At 36.0% G+C, this 20,589-nt stretch overlaps 1 protein-coding gene across 2 annotated transcripts; it reads right to left on the bottom strand.

Annotated features, from left to right (window-relative positions):
- Positions 1 to 3,172: 3,172 nt before the first annotated feature.
- On the bottom strand, positions 3,173 to 20,468 carry LOC140745351 (shootin-1-like). Of its 2 annotated transcripts, none has more exons than XM_073077140.1 (10): positions 20,136 to 20,468; positions 19,070 to 19,557; positions 14,575 to 14,761; positions 9,626 to 9,747; positions 8,318 to 8,466; positions 7,677 to 7,834; positions 6,902 to 7,085; positions 6,067 to 6,349; positions 4,695 to 4,934; positions 3,173 to 3,889 (listed from the first exon to the last, which is right to left on the bottom strand). In XM_073077140.1, exons 2-10 carry the CDS (start codon positions 19,329 to 19,331, stop codon positions 3,696 to 3,698), a joined length of 1,779 nt encoding a protein of 592 aa, XP_072933241.1. In that variant the 5' UTR covers positions 19,332 to 19,557; positions 20,136 to 20,468; the 3' UTR covers positions 3,173 to 3,695. The 2 variants fall into 2 exon arrangements, with proteins under 2 accessions (XP_072933241.1, XP_072933250.1); XM_073077149.1 differs by having other exon boundaries at positions 19,070 to 19,522.
- Positions 20,469 to 20,589: the final 121 nt, after the last annotated feature.

Below are 20,589 nucleotides of genomic sequence, written 5' to 3'. Positions count from 1 at the left end.
TATGGTAGTTTTATTGAGATTTGAAAGAAAGAAAGAAAGAAAAAAATATTTATTTGTAAAAAATACTACAACATTATATGGCATAAATAATAGTAAACATGATTCTCTAATCAGTACCCTTACCAGGAGTTTTTACGTTTCGACAAATATGACTGTTTTGGTATTTGTTTACGTATTGGCCCATACGATTTCCTAGTTCTGACACAATCCGCTAGGGGCGCTGATTGGAATTTGTATGGGCAAATACGTAAACAAATACCAAAACAGTCATATTTATCGAAACGTAAAAACTCCTGGTAAGGGTAGGTACTGATTAGAGAATCATGGTAAGGGTACAGAACATTGCTGCAGTAAAATTGAACAAAAGGGTCCACACTCAGCCTCACCGCGGTGAACCACGGCCACTGATTTTCAGTGTGTCCCAATTCGACGCGTAGCTCGGTCGAGTGGTGCGTTGGTATTTTAAAATGAGCACTAGATAAAAATGAGAGTAAAGTTGTATTGGCATATCCAATTGTTCTGAATAATGTTCAGAGTTCGATTACCAGCTAAGCAGAAATTAAAATGTTTGTGTATGTTAAATAAAAAGTAGAATGTGTAGTTATTTTCGTGTTAATTCTTTTTTTATTTGTGTATGTCCTACTTAAGATTTTTAAAATTACCTGCGTTTTTGAAAACCACAGTGTATTTTTAGTAAGTGACGTAGTTGCGCGACCAAGTAAGACATAATTCACTATTATTTACTTATGTAATGAGAGAGAGAAATTAATTAAATCATTTAGTATAATGGTAAGGTGAACATCAAGAGGAAACCTATAAGCCTGATAATTCTTTTTCACATGAGAGACCTGCATACTCCCTGTATGTGGAATGGAGCCTACCCCTCTTATTCTGAGAGGAGACACTATTATTGGGCCTATTATTATCCCACTGCCCAACAGTGGGGTAATAATAGATTGACAACAAGTTTTACAGATTTATATGGGCGGCATAAAAAGGTATCCAGAAATTAAAAAATAATAAACCATTATAAAATAAGAGACAATATATTTCCTTAGCCTAAAAGTAATAATACTTTATAAAAAACGCCTTATTTTAAATCTTCGAAGGAATTTAACAATGGCACCACAAGGTAACTCTTTCAAATCAAATCTCTATGGAAAATTTTATTTATACATTCAATAATAATATGACCCGTTGAATGAACACTTCGAGAATGATTCGGGTAACTTCAGTTTTATATCGTTATCTTTGTCACACTTTGTATTAGAGTAGTGAGTGACAGAGAAAACTATATACCACCGATTGTAAAGAACGTTCCCGATTATTTTTTTAGTTTTTTTTCAATAAAGGTAGCCAACGAACATGCAATCCATCTTATGAGTGGTCTCTACCTATAGACATCTATAATCAACCTCAGATAGGATTAAAATCCTACCTGACATCGATCACAGGTGCCTTACTACCGTTTTAGTTCAGTACACCTTATATACGTATTTTTCATACTTGTCAGACCAGAATACAGTAGCACTGCTATTATACGATAGAAATTAGTATGGGTTGATACCGTGGCAGTCGAACTACTAAGTTCTACTTCATTCCCAAAGGTTCATATTACGGAGGGTCTGTCACTAACGTACTAAACTTAACATATTTTATATCACGGCGTGCGTAAATGGACGTTTTACGCACGCTTCGCGTGTAATATAAAATTTTATACAACACGCGGACGAAAAATGTTTTTCTGACTCGTGTGATTGCAGTCCTCGCCTGCGGCTCGGCCTGCAAACTCACACTTGTCAGAAAAAAATTTTTCGTCCTCGTATTGTAATGTACTATTTCAATACAATATATCAGAGTATTGTACTTTAAATATTGTTTATAACCATTGACTTAGGGCATCGTAACTATCATGCAATATTTAGGTCCTCGCGAACAATTCGCCGACTACTGACGAGTGTGTAAACGACAAGTACGTATACAGACGCGTAATCATGTCTCTAAACATTTAAATATTTTTCTTGAATATTTTTTTTAATTTCAATGTAGCAATAACATTTTTGTGATGTGAATTTTTGCATATTTTTATCACACGGAAAGACATTATTGGTATGTGGATTGCTATTCGTGCTAGTTCGCCATTGTAACACATTTGTTTTCGACATATTTTAAGTCCAAAGTTCGTAGGTCAATGTTTATAACAATTGTGATAATAACAAGTATATTTTTATAAAATTCTCCTTTAATATTACATTAAATTACAATATAATAAAAAGTAAAAGAGTATTCAGATCAAACTAACAATGTGTACAATATAATTAATAATATATAGGCTACTAATACTTAACCTAATTGTAAAAATAGCGACACTTTTTATTTAAGATTTGAGAGCCAATTAAAATTAACATTAATTTTTATTTCAATAAATTTATTTATTTTACTCATAAAATATCATGTGATTTATTAATTTATTTTTCTAGAAATACAACAATAAATTTTAAATAATTGCACCATATTTTAAAATCATTTCAATTTTTCTTATTTTTCGTAAATAATACATATTTGTAAAAATGGCAACCTCCTTAATAATACTTTTTAATATAATAATGGCATTTTTACTAACCAGTACCAGTCTTAATGTTATAAATCAATTTAATATAATTATTTTGTCGTCAAAATATTTAAATTTAATAATTCAAATAATATGCATGAAACTTTTATCTTTCTTAAATATATAAAAATGTTTTCTTTGTAAATTGTTTTTTATCTTTTTTACATAAATGCTTATGATATGTTCTAAATTTAAATTTGAAAATCAATCTTGACGAATCTAAATGCAAGATAAAAGATATATTTCCTTATAATCACATGTTTAAGCTCTATTTTCAATATTCAACACTTATTATATGGATATGGATTATAATATATGGTCATTTACAACGTCATCTCCATATTTGTAGCATATTGTCAACTTTTGTAAAACTACACTTATATTTTTTATAAATAAAAAGTCATACAAAAGTATGTATGAAAACATTAGAAGACTTGCGATTAATTTACAATAGACAATTATTCATAACTTTGAACTCAGATAAACTTGTCAGATATATGTACCAAGTCAGTTGTAGACAAATCTACCATACACAGACCTATGTATGATAGGGCAATTTCCACACATTAATTCCATATTACGATTTCGACTATAAATACTAATACAAACTCGTCTGATACATAACTACAACAAATCGACCAATTTGTCTAAGGATTTGGTCCGATTTGTCTGAGGATTTAGTCGCACAACAAATCTAGTCACGTGTCTACGACAATTTCCTCAATAATGATTCTGTAGTACAATGATTTGGACGACAAATCAACACTTTTATAGTTAACAGATTTACACAGAACATGCGCTTATGTTAAGGAAGAGTTTGATAATGATATTTAAAGACGATTTTGACAAACGATCTGGACAAAAATCCTAAGACACATCCATCTATTAAATAAACCGTGATCAGTCGACCAGCCTGTCTGAAGATTCTGTTTGTTTATAGACACGATGTATAAAATTGATAGAAATCTATCTATCATATAAACTGCCGACAAATCGACCAACTTGCCAACTGATCGATCTACCAAATCGTAACTTTAGTACGATTTCCTTGAAAATTCAATATTTTTTGGACAACTACCTTCAATCACTCATCTCCATTCCCCGGGAAGTGTATAGCTGGTCCCCTGCGCTTCCTCAGGGTACCCAGGATTTGCAGCATCTCCTTCACGGCTTCAGGGGGTTCGTCCTTGGGTTTCTTCTCCAGGAAACTCTGCTCTGGAGACTTGAGGTGGAACTTGCCACCTTTGATCTGGTCTACTATCGCGTCTATCGCGCCACCTAGTGTAATAAAAATAAATGTGTTTGAATAAATTGTCCGCACTATTTGTAAGTTACATGAAATGTAGCAAAGTGCTTGTCACATAGACTATATTTATATTTTATTTTATATAGGTTTCACCTAATTTGAACTAGAAAAACTTAACAATGGTATACTGAGGTTTTAAATGTGTTACACGAGGTCTCGTTCCAATGCGGTAGCAGGTTAAGAAAATATTGTAACTGACAATTTGTAAGTGCCGTCGTTGGCCTATGCAAATAAGTATATTTCATTTAATTTCATTACAGACTTGTACTAAAAGTACTAGAGTAGATTTTGTGCCTTATATTATAAGGGCAGTGGTCCTGTGTTCTGATTTGAAGAGTGTTGACTTTGAAAATAATTATGAACAGGGGGTCAAAAATCGGCCGAATTGCTTCGAGAAAAGAATGGTACGGCCGTGCCGCTTTTTTTGGCTCGACTTGGCGGAGGCACTGCCGTGCCTCCAGAAATTGACATTATTCCAATTATATTTGTGATATTTAACACATATCTAGGTTTTAGTGACCTCGAAACATCAGGTAGATAGAAAACATAACATAATCGAAACCCCTTACTGTTACTATAGTTGATAATAAATAAAAAATAAACAAATAATTGTTAAATTTAAATTTGGTACGGATCGCCATACCGTTAAGCTACCTAAAGAGAATATATGAGTCAGTTCTGAATCTGAGTGCTTGGTATTTGTGTATATTGCAAGCCCATTATTCTAAACCTTATACTTTTAACGTTAATTGAAACATAGATATTCAATCCACTCACCATCATTCTGCTTACTCTTCTTCAACGTCCCCTGTTTGTTGACAAGGAGTTTGGCCATGTCGTCCGCCCCGCCGCTGGGCTGGAACACCGGCGGTGGTGGGGGAGGGGGAGGAGGTGGTGGGGGGAGCGCCGCGGGTGGTGGGGGGCTGGGGGGCCGGGCGGCCGGTGCGGGGGGAGCGTCGGGAGTGGGGGGCTGGGGCTCCGTTGGCGTTGGCGGGGGGGTTTGGGCTTTTGGCGGCTCTGGAACAGATAAATTATTCATTTTTTAAAAGGTAGTCATCTACCTTTTAAAAAGCTTTTAATGCTAGCCTAGAATTTTTTGGCATGTGGTTCGATTGCAGCAACACTCTATACTTTTTGGCTCCTTTGTCTTAAACCGCAAAATAGACGTCACAGACATTGCTGTTGCAATTTAAAAAGTCTGTTTAATCAAATATTTATACGATTTAATATGTATGCGATGTTTTAATTTAGAATGCAGAAGTCGAGGGATTTTCCGTTGAAGTTTTTGATTTATACTTTTAAGCAGTGACCCAAATACCATACATATATTCGTTTGCAATTACAATCAACTCGATTAAGAGTGACATCACATAACCGATTTTTATGTAGGTTAATAGGTGTCAACGACAGTTGTTTACAAACAACATCCATATAACCTACTTACTTTATATGATTTTAGACTAAAATTATCGCGGAATTGAGACATTTTATAATGTAACGGGTACTCACGATATGCGTTTTTTAATTTCTTTATTGCCGATATTTCGACCCAGTTGCATGGATCGTGGTCACGGCGAAACTGAGGTGGCGGGGAGAAACCGTTGACAAGTACTAGTGATAGATTAATCTATCTACCCTACGTCTAGTTCGTTTTTCTTTTCTAGGTTCCATATCACGACACACAATATACGATATCGGCAATGAAGAAATTTACCTTTTTTATTTTTTTCGAGGGGGAAACCTTCAAAAGGTACCCGACGACGTGGGAGCGACGCCGGGTTATGTGGGATTTTTACCGCACTAAAACCCCCCTGGTGGCCGTCCTCAACGCTTGTTGGAGAACTCCGGGATCTCCGACGGAACACAACCGGAGTCATCCAAGCGCGATGCCCAACGGGCTCTACCCTGGGGGAGCAGTTTTCGCTCCTCCCACACGATGTAGTGTTTACGACGGTATGCGACCACACATACCGCCATCCTTCCCGGGGTCGCTTGCTGGACGGTTCGAGCCCCCACTCTTGCCGTCCGCAACCCCGAAAGCCCCCTTTTAGTCGCCTCCTACGACAGGAAGGGGATACCGTAGCCCTATTACACACAATAATAAAATTACCTACTTACTTATTCACTACCAGTACAATATTTCACTAACCTTGCAAAACTTCTTTAACTTCCACACTAATATCATCTTCTTTATTCTTCTCAACTCTATCAATCGTCTCTATTTTCTCTTTCTTCTCAGTCCCACCACTCTCGAAGTAGCTGATCCTCGACATCAAATTGGACTTCTTTGGCGTCCTTCTTTCTAGTTCTGCCAACTTCTTTTCCGCTTTCTCGGCTCGTTCTAGAGCCTTCTGTGCGTCTTCTTCGGCCAGTTTTATCTTCTCTTCCCAGAGGAGGATGTCCGTCTCCTCGTGTTTTTCAGCTAGTTTCAGCTGTAAAATAATATTTGGCGGATTAATATATTTTACTTGAAGTTTGAAACTAATTGTAAATTCTGTAATGGAATTAAACTACTTCGAGTGTAGGTTAAATCGGAGAATAGAAATGCTATTTTTAGCTGTTAAATCTGTTGACTTTAGTCTTAAAGCAGGCTTTCTGAAAAAAGTAGTGTGGCGACTACCCGCTACTCGTCAAGAGATGGCGCTGTTGAATCACGCTATCGAAGTTTTCTAAACATCTTGCATATATACAAGCTTCTAAATGAGAGTGTCGGAACACGGCCGCTCCCCGGGCATGATCACCTAGTTCGGCGGAATATCTCCCTTTGCCAAAGTGGAATGCCTTTATTTTCGTAATGTAACATTTATACCTGTCCCTCCCCCGTCGTCCCAAAAGTGCTGCAAGGAGCGGAAAAATATGTATAATTTATTTTCCCCACCAGCTCATGTGGACCAGCTTATCCCCCTACCCCCTACATGGTAAGCCAGCCGCTCGTCCGGCTCCAGCTCCCCATCAGCAGCGGCTCTGGTCCAGCACTACCCTACCTGCAGCTCCTGCAGGGTGTCCCGGTGCCTGGCGGCCTGCAGCTCCAGCGCGTCCCGCAGCGAGTCCACCTCGCCCAGCAGCAAGCCCAGCCGCTCGTCCGGCTCCAGGTCGCCCATCAGCAACGCGCTCTGGTGCGCTAACACCTTGGCTCGTTTCTTCGCGTCGCGGGCTTGGCTCTTGTATCTGAGGAGCAATGGCAATGCATTATTGGCTTAGTTTACCCGTAAGAACAACACCGGGGGGGTTTTAGTGCGATAAGAGTCCCACATAACCCTGTGTCGCTCCCAGGAAATCGGCTACCTTTTGAAGGTTTCCCCCCTTGTTAACAAAAATCAACAACAAAAAGAACAGCACGCCCAAACATTACGATGTCTTCCCCCAGTGACGTAATATAAACGTACCCATCAAACTAAGGGATAAAATATAGGAATGACACGTAACTTTTGTAACTAATAATTCCCTACCATGTTCAAATTACCTCACAAAACTGTTTCCCCACTCCCACCTGTAGGTAACGTCAATTAAGACCAATGAAATTTTCACTGCTAAAAAATCAAAAGAAACTTCATTAAGAGTAAAGTGAAGCTTTAATTTAATTAATAAAAAATCTTGGAGCCCGCATTGATAAATACTGTTGCAATAAATAAAAGTATAAAGACGATTTCTAGTTTAACTTCCATTTTAAATTTGATGTTAACTACCTATTAGCACCACATCCATATCAGTACTTTCATCTACCCTCACAAACACATCACCGATCTCTTTCCTACTTACGTTTCAGCCATCTCTCTATCCTTGTCGGCGTTCTCCTTGAGCGCCGTAACCTCCTCCATCAGCAGCTTCGACACCCTGTTGTGGCGGTCCACCTGACTCCTCAACTCTTGCAACTCTTTCTCTTGTGTCGTGCATTTCTCCCTCTCTGTCTCTAGGTCCTGGAAAGGAATAGATGAGATTGTTTCAGGGGCTTATGAGTGAACACTACAATTTCATGATTACATTTCTAGAAAAAGCTATTAAGATTTTCACTGATTTAATTAATCATTTTTCAATACTAGACTTGGAGTAGTTTCTAGATTTTAAAAAATATGTCTTAAGATCAAAATAATTTTTACTCTCCCAAATTTTAAATATCTAGTTAAGTATCAATGCTGTTGTATTGCTGATATTTTATCTAACATATACTTAAATGCCGTTATTCAATTTCAAATTTCAACAACAGACATCTTTATATTTAGCTGCTAGGACCAAAATATAAAGATGTTGTTGGAATTTACGAAAAATATCATCATTGATGTTAGATCTGCTTTATGCTCTTTCGTTGTATCTATTTTTGCACTTCATTCCCCTTCTATCTCAAATTTAGTATTATTATTTCGATAGCTACGTCCTTCAAGTAAAATAATACCAATACTAACTTGTGTCAGCGCAACATTATGCTCATGAGCCTCGAATTCGTTGAGTCTCGCCGCGTTAACTTCAGTTTGTAACGCGGCGACCTGCTCGCTGAGCTCCGTGACTGTGCGCTTCAGGAACTCCACTTCTTCATTGCTGCTTGTGTCTGATGCTGTGGAGGAGGAAACTATTTCTTAAATTATAGTCTTGTTTATTTAGTTGTGAAGGTGGTAGAACCCTCTGTGGTGCGATACCGGCAGCACCGACACATGTATTTCTGCCTGATAACAGTAATGTTGCGCGCTTCTACATTTTTTTGTAGTATAGGAGTAACAGACGAGCATGCGGGCAGCGTTAAGTGGCTATTGCCGCCCATGAACACCCGCAATTAATCCCAGATAAGATTAGATTCCTAGCTGTGGTGGGCCACAATTACACCGTTACCCTTGAGAACTAAGCTGGAACGTCTCGGATAAGTATGTCTCCCTTACCACACCCATCAAACCAGAACATAGCAGCAATTAACACTGCTGTTATTAGGTAGAAATAAGTGTGGCGGTGGTACCGAAGTCGAACAACTGAGGGTTCTACCACCTTCATGTATGTCTAATTCTTTGACTTGGCCTTCAACCCAAATGTCTGAATGGATTTTAACATACGAGGTGTCGTTGGATTCGTCTAAATTGTGGGAGTAATATAGGCAATATTTTTAAGCAATCGGCTTTTTTTATAATAATTACTATTATTGATTTTCCTGAAACAATTCCAGGATATATCACATATCTTGCCTATAGAAATAAATTCTATTGGTAGACTAGGTGTCGTCAGTAGAATTACATGAGGTCAGCTGATAATACACAACTTATCATCGTACTAAATTAATAACACATTTCTTCTAAGAGATTATTCTACAATTATCAGAATCAACTAAAGCGTTTGATAAGGTGATTGTTAGTGTTACGTCACTACAAATATATTATTAATGTTCTAACCAATTTAATATGTACTTCTAAATTAAATATAAATGATCACCAGTGATAATGAAGTAGCGTGCTCATTAGAGACTCGGCCTTTCAGGAGGTCCACGATTTGAATTCCAAGTGCTCATCTTTGTTTTTTTATGTTATGAACATTACGTATTAAAAATTAATTATCACTTGCTTAAACAGGCCTCGTAAACAAGCCCTTGGGAGTTCTTAAACTTTTTTCAAGCGTATGTGAAGTCTACCAATTCTCACTTGTCCAGCACGGTAGACTATGATCTAGACATTAATTCCCAGAGGAGACCCATGCCCAGTGGTGTAACAGTAATAGACAGTTTAGTTACAAACCTGCGTCAGTGGAATCTAAATCGATCTCAACAGCGACTGTCGGTAGGGCGTGCAGCAAGGCGGAACTCTTTCTCTTCAACTGTTTGTTCTGTTTGTACCACTCGCCAGCCTGTTGCATAACCCTGGAAGAGAGAGGAATCATAAGTAGAATGAAGAATTAATAAAGATTGAAGGACATATTGAAGTAACCTAATATGCAGTCTGTCTGACGAAATGATATGTACTCGACTTCTGATAGAGTTGATTTCCTACCTGAGTTCGGTTAAAGATACGTTGCTCTCCCTAAGGTCTAAAGGAATGCCTCGTGTCACGGTTATAGTATAAATAACTTTAATACATAGTAAATAACTTGATAGAGAAAACTTATAGATAGCAGGACATTAAAAAAAATAGCAATGAAAATGGTGGCAGATTTTGTTATGTATATATTGCAGCAGAATTTATGCAACTGTAAAATATCGTTTTAACGAGAATTAACTTACTGTCAATATTTTACGTAGAAAAGGAATAATGCTTTAACACTTGTGTCTACACATATGTATATGCAAATTTGCAATTCATTTTGCAAAATTGAGATAATACTTCTATTATCGAAACGTCTTGCAGTAGATTTTCATCTACTGCAAGACGTTTCGATAATTGAATTTAATTCTGTCTATAACCGCAATCTTTCGATTGCGGTTATAGACAGAAAAAGCTGAAGCGCCTGAAGGTAGGAAGAAAAAACTCCTTTAATAGCCTGCTGTAAGGTCAATAAGGGCCCAGAGCCATGACATAGGTAAAACCTCAAGAATCTAATTAAACACTGGGATTTTTTTAAATATTCATCATCATGATTTCAATTCTCAAAGGTGTGCGAATTTTACTAATTCACAATTGGCCAGCGCGGTGGTCTATGGCCCAAACCCCACTCACACTTAAAGGAAACCCGTGCCCAGCAGTGGAACATTAATGACGTTATAATCACATCTAGTGCAACGATCATCTATCTGCCCCATGATTTGTTTTGTATTTAATTATTATAGTGTTATTAAGTATACTTTGCATAACACATTTACTTTATTATGTTTATTTTGTTTTACGACAACCTCTTTGTTTTCTGATATTTACAGCATCTCACGTGCTATCTTCTTATTACATAAAATGAAGGTTTTTCTTCACGGCAAAGGAATAACAAGCTGTTTTAGTTTGATGATTACAGCTTATATGCTTTAATAATATAGCTTTAAGATAAGTTGAACCGCCTAAAGATTGTAAGATTCTGAAGATCTATAAAAATCGGAGTGTGGCCATGACTTAAAAAAATCTTTTGTATTTTTATTTATATAAAGTATTTCTACATTATTGTAGAAATAACAAATGAAAATGCAGTCCACCTGACAGTAAGTGGCTACTGCCGCCCATGGAGATCTATAATCAACCCTAGATAATATTAAAATTCTACGTAAGCCTGGGTTGACTAAGTTTTAACGGATAAGTAGGTATGTCTCCCTTATAATGAGATTAAAACTTACTTTAAAACAATGTTGTGTACCTGCTAGCCAATTTTGGGACGGAAAATTTTAGAACAATTGCGCAAAAAATACTACTCAGTACGAAAGTTAATTTTTTACACAAAAAATAATTTAGGGGCCAGCGTAAGGTCGACAAAATGGCGTTCTCGAGCAAAGTCACGTAAAACACGTATATTTATAATGCTATTCCAATTGCGGATTATTTACCAACCTTGAGGCATCCAGTAGCCGTGTATATATATATAAAATGTGTTCTGTCGGTCTGTGGTATTGTTACGTAAGGCAGGCAGGAAATACAGACGAACACGTGACTCTAACCGCGACAGTTGAATTATATTATTATAAATATCAGTATAAAATCGTAAGTGAATAGAAATTAAAAGATGTTGGTTAATTATAGAACTAGCCAAGCGTGAATTGGTTTCGCATGAGTTTTATTAATCACTAGCTGACCCGGCAAACTTTGTACCGCCTCAAAATCTATTTATCAAATATATTTCATATAAAATATAGCCTATGTTACTCGTGGATAATGTAGCTTTCGAATGGTGAAAGAATTTTTAAAATCGGCCCAGTATTTTTTGATCCTATTCATTACAATCAAACAAACGAAGTTTTCCTCTTTATAATATTAGTATAGAAATACAGAGTATTTCTATTATGTAAATATTTGCCAATTTTTTGGTACACACTTGATGACATCTCAACATCTTTAAAAAAAAAACATTGAGGGGTTAAACGGGGACAAAGATGTTGGAATTTGAAGATTGATTGATGTTCTTTCGCCGGTTCTTCTCCATAAGGAAACTCCTAGTAAAGTGGTGGTAGTTGTACTGACATTCAAAAAGTGTTCTGTAAAGAATCTATTTTGAATTTTAAAGAATGATTGTATTTTTGATTTGAAAGATTTTAATTTTTGAATACGAAAGACCCAAAATAAATAGACGGGAATAATATCCAAGGGATATACTTGTGCCAGTGTCTTCATAATATTCGCCCCTAAGGGGATGAAAAGCGGTATGTTACTTAGATATTTATTTATCCTTCATAAATCAAATAATTACGAATGTTTTTGTCATTTACTATACCCGCTGACGAAACCGCGGGTAAAATTAATTCACACTCTTACTGGCCTATTTAACATTTCTCAATTAACGTGTCATAATTGAAAATAATTTTTCGAGTGTGTGTGATAGAACGCTCTTACGAAATGTGTTAGATAGTAAGTGTGCTAATGTCCTGTAAAACTGTCTAATTATACTAATTGAGGCGCCTGTCTGTTCTTATATGTGTGCTTATTTAGGTACTAAGACTAATTACCGTTAGGTTATAAAAATACTTGATAACTACGGTCAGAAATGATCTGATCTTGACAGGATATTTACAGATAAAAAAGCTTTGTCCCTATAAAGCCCTTTTACTACTAGAAAATAAACTTTATCCCATTTTACTTTTAAATGGTATGACATAATCACATCAAAATTTACCTAATTAAAAATAAAATAAATATTTACATTTTGCCACTTTGTCCCTGTATACGCCTGTTGATACACAATTCAAAAGTCATTGAAGTCACGATGACCTTAATACTCGAAAGCAGAGAAGTCACGAAAAATTCGCAAAAAATCAATTACACTAAACTGAATTGAAAATAAAAATGGATTTACAAAAAATGCTACGTAATTTTTAGTCACATAAATATCAGAAATTCCGCATAAATTTACTTAATTTTAACACATTTAATTGCAACACCATTTATTGAAAAACTCGAGATATTTATTGTCAACGCACACCACAATTTCGTAACGTTACACACAAGTAAAAGGTCACGTGGTTTTCAAATTTACAACACCCTCTATCTATTAGAAGGACTTGAACCGTACTAACCGTGAAACGGACCTTACGGGCCCTTATCATTTCTTATAGCGAGAAAAACAATTACATAGAATGGAACAGAACATGTAATATATTCACGTTCAAAGAAATCGTATGTACGCAATTAATTCACAGGTAAACGAGACGTGGCGAAAATTTTTAATTAGTGAAGCGGAAAACCGTTAAGTGTAGACACCTGAGGTCCTATATTATATATACTATCACAGTAAATGTAATAATTACTAGCTTTTACGAGCGGCTTCGGTTACGGTCAGAGGTTTTTATCTAACCCGCGGGAACGGTACTTTTTTCGGGATAAAAAGTACCCTATATCCTTTTCTGGACCCCTGACAACGTGTGTACAAAATTTCATGACAATCAATTATGTTGAGGTGTAAAAGCGTAGCAGACAAGAAAACAAGTAACCAAACAATTCGCATTTATAACAGCGAGGATTCTAGATAGCATGAAATATTGAACTTTTAAAGACAATTATAGTTGTCTTTAAAATATAGGTTTTAGAGGTGGTAAGATCTAATTTTGCCGTATCATATCCTGTGCATTTTGAGCTGAAATACTTACCTACCTACGATAAATATACTCACATGAGGAATGCCAACTTAGTCCTTACCAGCGCAACGCATGTGTTTTCAACTTCAGCTAAGATTCTTCCTATTATATTTTGAAAGTAGGCAAGTTCTATTCCAGACCACTCATCACTTGTATAACCTAGTGGCTTGTGTCAACCGATCTGCAAAGCTAAGCAACGTTGGGTGCGGTCGATAGGTTGATGAGTGACCGCAAGTTGCAGCAAGTTTCATACGTGTTTTCTTATTTCGGATAGCACGTTAATACCTATCAGATATAATTTGGACAACAGTTGTTAAACTTTGTTAGAAGTTTTGCAGGAGCTTTTCTACTAACTCTTATTTCGCTTCACCAATCGAAGGGCCACACAAGGATACCAACTTATGTCTGGCTGACTTAAAGCAAAGAACTTCAATCATATTTATTAATGACAGATGTCCATGAGCGAGTGTGATTTACTATCAGATGAACCGCATACTAGTTTGCTAGGTCTACATTATAAAAAAGAAAACTCAAGCGATCTGAATATAGACATAAATTGATGAATAACAATATTAGCAGCAGCGTGATTAGGCACCCCCTGAGTCTGTCCCCTTAGGGGAGAACTAGAGGACGCGAAGTATGGAGGTCTAATGAGAAAAGAACATTATTTTTCAGTAGTTTCGCTATGCCTTTCATTTGGAATCCAACAGTATCATGATAAGGTATCGTCCGATCAGTTCCCCTTAGGGGAGGAGCAGGATAGAAGGAAAAATAGGGGACAGGGATTCGGACTATATTTCTCAGATGTTTCGATTTTTAATGTGTAGAAACAAGTATCTAATATAAACACAACTTTCCCTTACTTATAATACTACTATAACCAAATTATATCGCCATTAAGGGAGGGCAGGGAGGCAAAAAGGGTTAAGGAGCAGGCTACGTGGATAAATCTGTTAGGGGACAGACTTAAGGATAAAAAGGCAGTCTTACTTGTGCATAACACCAGCGTCGACCTCATGCTGGTTCCGCAGCTGTTGGTACTCCTTGAACAGCTTCTCGGAGACCGTCCGCAGCTTCGCCAGCTCGCGCTCGCGGTCCCCAAGCTCGCCTTCCAGGTGGTTCCGCTCCTCCGCGAGGATGTTGTAACGACGTTGTAGGTCGTCATACTCACGTTTTGCTGTTGACGACAATTAATATTTAAAATCAGCACTTATCTAACTTTACTTCTATAATATTTTAAGGGTTATGTACCTACTCTCTTACTCCTATATTAATGTTATAAAGGAAAAATATTTGTGTATTTGTAATGCGTAAAACTTTAATGTTTTTTTTACCATTACAAAGCTAAATTATATGCAAGTAACAGACTATATTTTACTAATCTAGCTATCGTGGAGGAATTAGCTAGTTCAAAGTACTTTTTTACATAACCATAGTCTTTCAAACATTTAAAAACCAAAAAGACTCTTGGAAATTTAGAATGAAATAATGGAGTTTGGGTCGCCTAACAAAAATATCCGAATTAAAAGAGCTATAAAATGGAAAAATTAACTACATTGTCGCACCAATTGTTATTTATATCAACAACAATATTATAAAAATTTCCACAAAAAAAGTCCAGTTTTTTCAAAGAAAAATGTAAAAAAAATTAAACGATTTTAATGGTTTGCTTAAGATGTAAGAAAATATGAAGTACAACAAATCTGAAGTATGAACAAATCTGGAGGGAACCCCATACCCACATATATATCTAGGATTGCATCATTACATAATGAGTTAATGGTACCTTGTATCATATAACAGTTCCCTGTACTGACAATTTATAATGTATACTAATGACAAGACTACCTACTGATAAGAATATGTGTCTACACTGTGTTACATCACCCTCCTTCATAATCTAGTTTCCTTTAAAATATATTATTCAGCATTCAAAGAATTTTAAATTTTACATCAAGCAGGAAAATGTTCAGGAAAAAATGCTAAAATGGTAATTATATTTATTAATAAATGAGTACTTTTGAAGGTGGTAGAACACTTTGTGGTTCGACTCCGGCGGCACCACCGCCACACCTATTTCTGCCTCATAACAGTAGTGTCAAGCGCTGCTGTGTTCTGGTTTGAAGGGTGTGGTAACGGAGACATACTTTTCCGAGGCGTTCCAGCTTAGTCCTCAGGGGTAGCAGCGCATCTGTGGCTGACCTCGGGTAGGAATATCTAATTCGATCTGGGGTTGATTACAGATATCCATGGGCGACAGTAGCCACTTACCATCAGGTGGACTGCATGCTCGCTTGCTACTAATATGCTATAAAAAAGACCTACTAGTAAACCGGATATTATAAAAAAATAAAACATTTTTATTAGATTGGAGTAATAAACAATAAGGCAGTTCATATGATGGGAAGTTATCACTACTGCCCTAGGATATCTATGACTAACTCCATATACAACAGGATCTACCCGAAGCCCATCACAGATGTGTTTCCACTCCTGAGAACTAAAATTGCCACCTCAAGTGCAACCGGCATCCACACTCTTTCACCAAAACACAGCAAATTCTTCACAAGTAAGGCTACTGCCACATGGACATGAGATCAACCCCAGATAAGATTAGATTTCTACATGAGGTTAGTATCCTTGTGTCGCTACCCATGAGGACTAAGTTGGAACACCTTGGATAAAATATATATCTCCCTTACCACACCTTTCAAAGGGGAATGCAGCAGCGCTTAACACTGCTGTTATTAGGCAGAAATAGATATGGCAGTGGTTCCAACAAAGTCAAACTTCATAGTGTCTATATTCAGAGTGGACTAGTAGTTTTATGCGAAATATACAAACACTTTCTACACTCACAGCCCCACACTAGGATTCCGTGTCGTGGGTGCCATGGACATACACATAGACAAATACACAAACACCCCGACCCAGAAACAGAAATCTAAATTTATCATTTAGAAATCTGTCTCGCCAGGGATCTAACCCGGGACCCTTTGAGCGTCAGACCGGTACGGTGACCGCTCCGCCACACGGGTCGTCAACCATAGTAACTAACATGGAATATCTTTAAATCCTTAATAATATTCAGTTAACTATAATGCATTGCACACTTTTCCATTCAGGGTTTCAAAATACTTGCTCAACCTGTATTGAATGAAGTGATAAGTATTGACCAACAACATTTGACTTCTGAATATCTTATATTTGTATTACAAAATATTATTATTATATTTTTGGGAAATAAAAGGTTGTCCTTTTGCTGTCATAAATAATTATATAAAATCTGCATTACAGTTTTTACGGCTTTATATGTTATAAATAATAACGGAATCTTTATAAAGTTGATTTTTCTTATATGATTTTTTTTCCACTGTTATATATTAGGTGAAATAAGAAACAGAGTATGGTCAACCTGATGCTTAGCAATGAACTATGGCATCATCATTCATTGGCAGAGAAGCATTGAAGAACTATGTTGGTATACCTTGCATGTCTCTCATACAATTTGAAATCCCTTAATTATAGTTAGCCCTAACACTGTTATAAAACAGAAATTTATATTGCAAATTGCAGTACCATATTATACTTATTACTATTACATACTTATTTGAATTATAATAAGTTCTAATACTTTTAGCACATAATATAAATAATAGCACAAATGTGGTAGAACCCTCTGTGGTTCAACTCCAGCGACACCACTGTCACACCTACTTCTGCCTATTAACAGCAGTGTTAGGTTGTGGCAAGTGAAAACTTCCATCCACGAACATCTGCAATCAACCTCAAATAGTCCCAACTAAGGTCAGCCACAGATGCATTTCGTACCCCTGAGGACTAAATAAGAACAATTTATAAAAGAGAATTCCTTAATAAACCCTACAAGCGAGTAATTAGGAGTACAGAACAGATTTATAAGACGAAAATTGGTTCCGCAGAAATGCCTTCAGACTTAAACAACAAAGTTATCAAAGCCAGAAGCAATTTGGTACATAACCATTTATAAACAACTCCAGTTACAATTGAATTCAACTTCATACTATTTTCCTGGACTTACTATATTTGTGTTTATTAATAGCACAAGGAAAATGCTATAATGTCTAGATATTTTCGAAATTCAAATCTCATTTATTTCAAATTGCTTCAAACAGAATTAATTTAAACATTGATAATGTACGTTTCAGAAGGTATTTCACTATGGAGACAAAAACTCCATAATAATAATAATAATTTATTTAGAATGGGATCTTCTCAATCTACATATTGTTTATACCAATTATTTATAAGTATTATAACTGTACTTTTATAACAAGGCAAATATGTAATATATATGTAATAATAAGGTTTAATGAAACGAGGGTTTAATATCTATCCCGTTCAAATTGAGAATAAATACTGCTTCATAAAGTTGTTATTTACAGACCATCAATTTGTTTTCAAGTGTGAATCATATTTCTTTCATTAGTTTATAATTTAACCAATAACCATTATACTATACCATACCATATATATAATAAACTTAGAAAAACATTAATTTAAAATAAATACAATATTAAATACGTTTACGTAACTACAGGGTGTCATATTTGTTAAAAACCTATTTATTCACTGTAATATTATTATAAAATAATTCATAACATTTGTGTTATGAATTATTTTATAATTATAATATAATTATGACCACCAATAATGTAGAATTGCATGAAACATTAAATTGTCTAGAAATTGGTTATTTTACGATTTAAAAATTAATTAGCATTTAATCCACTAAATTTTTAAAAACAATAAAATCACAAAGAAACATTTTAAAACTACGCTCAATATAGAGACGAAACTCGGTTTTAAAAGATTTCAAACTACTCATACGTACCCCTTATATAAAATAAATTTATTTACTTATATCACTAAACTATTAGGTTAACTAGTCAATTTATCAATAATATTTTTATAGATCATGATTTCATACATAATTTTGGTTCATTTTGACATTTGTCACAAAAACAAAATAGTGTTGCGCAACATAAAAACTTACAATATCGAAAAATATAACGATTAATTTTCTAATATCCCTATTGCTCAAAATTTCAATTTAATACCACGACTTAAATAATAAAACGTTATCTCGAAGCAAAAATTCAAAGTGTGTTACGCAGTACTTGTATTTATAACAGGTTTTATTGCTAAGTTAAATCAAACTGGGATCTCGATATCATTCTCAGTTTTTTATCGCAAGTCTACATTATTTTCACCCCTCAAATAAGTATTCAAAACTTTTATCACGCCCCCATGTGTACCGCAAAGTTTAAGAATACATTAAACGCAAGCAACAGGTTATCCTATCATAATCTGACAAATGCGAGACTAGGATTTTCATTCCCACTTCCATTTGCATACTGCCCAGCTGGTCGGGAGCATGCGCAGTGTCGAACATAAAAAAGTGGGAAAAACTAAAGATTTCCGGGAGAAAATTGATAGTACCAACCTTTTTCCGACTTGAGGAGGTAGGTTTTGTGCTTCCTCTCGGCATCCTCGTATCTGTTTTTCCACTTCTCGACGTAAGTAGAGATCGCGATGTTCGCCTCCTTGGTGTTTTGGTGCGCGTCGGGTGGCGTCATCCTGGCGGCAGTGGCTCGCGGGATCCTCGTGCCCGCGCCGGGACAGAGCGAGACAGAACTCCGGCTGCCTTGACACTGATTGTTGCTCGACGCGATCGCAAACACATTATCACCGTTCCTTTTAATCATTTTTGCATTCGATTTTTTTACACGCGCGCGAAGTTCACTCGCATCGTCTCGTTTTCACATATGCACCGTTCACGTGTCTAGATCAACAGGCTGCCGCGTCAATCGTTGGAAAGTGTTAAATAAATTCACAAATAAAAACCTCTTTGTTCTCGTCGTTGAGGAAAATACGTGCGTTATTATGTACGCGGCACCTGAATTGTCACTCGCGCTCACTGAGTATAACAGCCTTCGGTTCGAATGATTGCAAATTACTAATTAGCAATATTAAAACCCACAAAAAATGTTAAAAATGCACGACAATTAACGGCCAGTGTCAGATTGCAACTAAAAGTATGGTAGCGGTTGTGATATGATAATGAATACTTCGTCATTGTGAGTCATTCGACTTAATGTTTACGCTTTTTGTTTACGTTTAAACTCGCCTCAATGTACCACATATGTCATAGGTTGTTTCGTAGAAGTTAGTTAGAATTTAGTTGGAATTAGTCATGCATGCCCAACGTAGCGATAAGTAATCGATGTGTTTGATTGTTCGATTCATTATTTTATCTCGTAAGCAATAAGTTGATGTTAATTTTATCTTTATATTCCCGCAGAGTCGTTAGTTCTTGACCAAAGATCTTTCACAATTATATCACTTTTAAATGCTTTTTAATTATTTTCTATTCTACTCATTTTCGATTTTATTGTCATGGATGATTTTGATAATGTTTTTTGTCAAATAATAAGATCTCTCATTTCTTGAGTTAGTACAAATAAAATAATGATACATGTCTTGTTAAATTAATAAACTTTTTCTACTACCTTTTTTATCACGTTTGTTAAATAATTAACATTTAACATCAAATGATTATAAAACACAAAGAGTTCAAAACACGAATAAATTATAGCACTTGTTCAACTACACATCACTGTATAATTAATAAACGTCGTCATCAAACCGAGACCACTACAATTCAAGCAAAACAACGAACAGTCAGTCACCGTCGCTCATCGGTCGCCCGTCAAAAGCAGAATGCATTTCGTCCAAGAACTACTGAACGGAAATTCTAATTTTAACATGATTCCAGTGAAACGGCCTACTCGACAACGTCTTGTCTATAAAGTAAGCTACAGGACCAAGCTGTGTGGGCAGTTACGAGACTCGAATGGTGCGACTTGTAAAGTGATTTAATTTGTCTCGACGAACGGGCGCTGTTTTAATTTGGTATTTGCTATGCAGTCTTAGCCCACCCACATAATAGCATATAGAACAGGC

This window comes from Epargyreus clarus, unplaced genomic scaffold, assembly GCF_041222505.1.
Source record: "Epargyreus clarus isolate Ecla_fem2 unplaced genomic scaffold, WU_Ecla_fem_2.2 ptg000002l, whole genome shotgun sequence".
Taxonomy (NCBI): Eukaryota; Metazoa; Arthropoda; class Insecta; order Lepidoptera; family Hesperiidae; genus Epargyreus; species Epargyreus clarus.
This window is presented reverse-complemented; position numbering and strand designations above follow the sequence as displayed.

Excerpts from the sequence above, each read along its gene's own strand:
- LOC140745351 (XM_073077140.1), bottom strand. The coding sequence starts at position 19,331 with ATGATTAAAAGGAACGGTGATAATGTGTTTGCGATCGCGTCGAGCAAC. Across the intron at positions 9,748-14,574 it reads GACGCTGGTGTTATGCACAA|GGTTATGCAACAGGCTGGCG; the intron begins GTAAGACTGCCT and ends TCTCTCTTCCAG. Across the intron at positions 4,935-6,066 it reads AGTTAAAGAAGTTTTGCAAG|AGCCGCCAAAAGCCCAAACC; the intron begins GTTAGTGAAATA and ends TATCTGTTCCAG.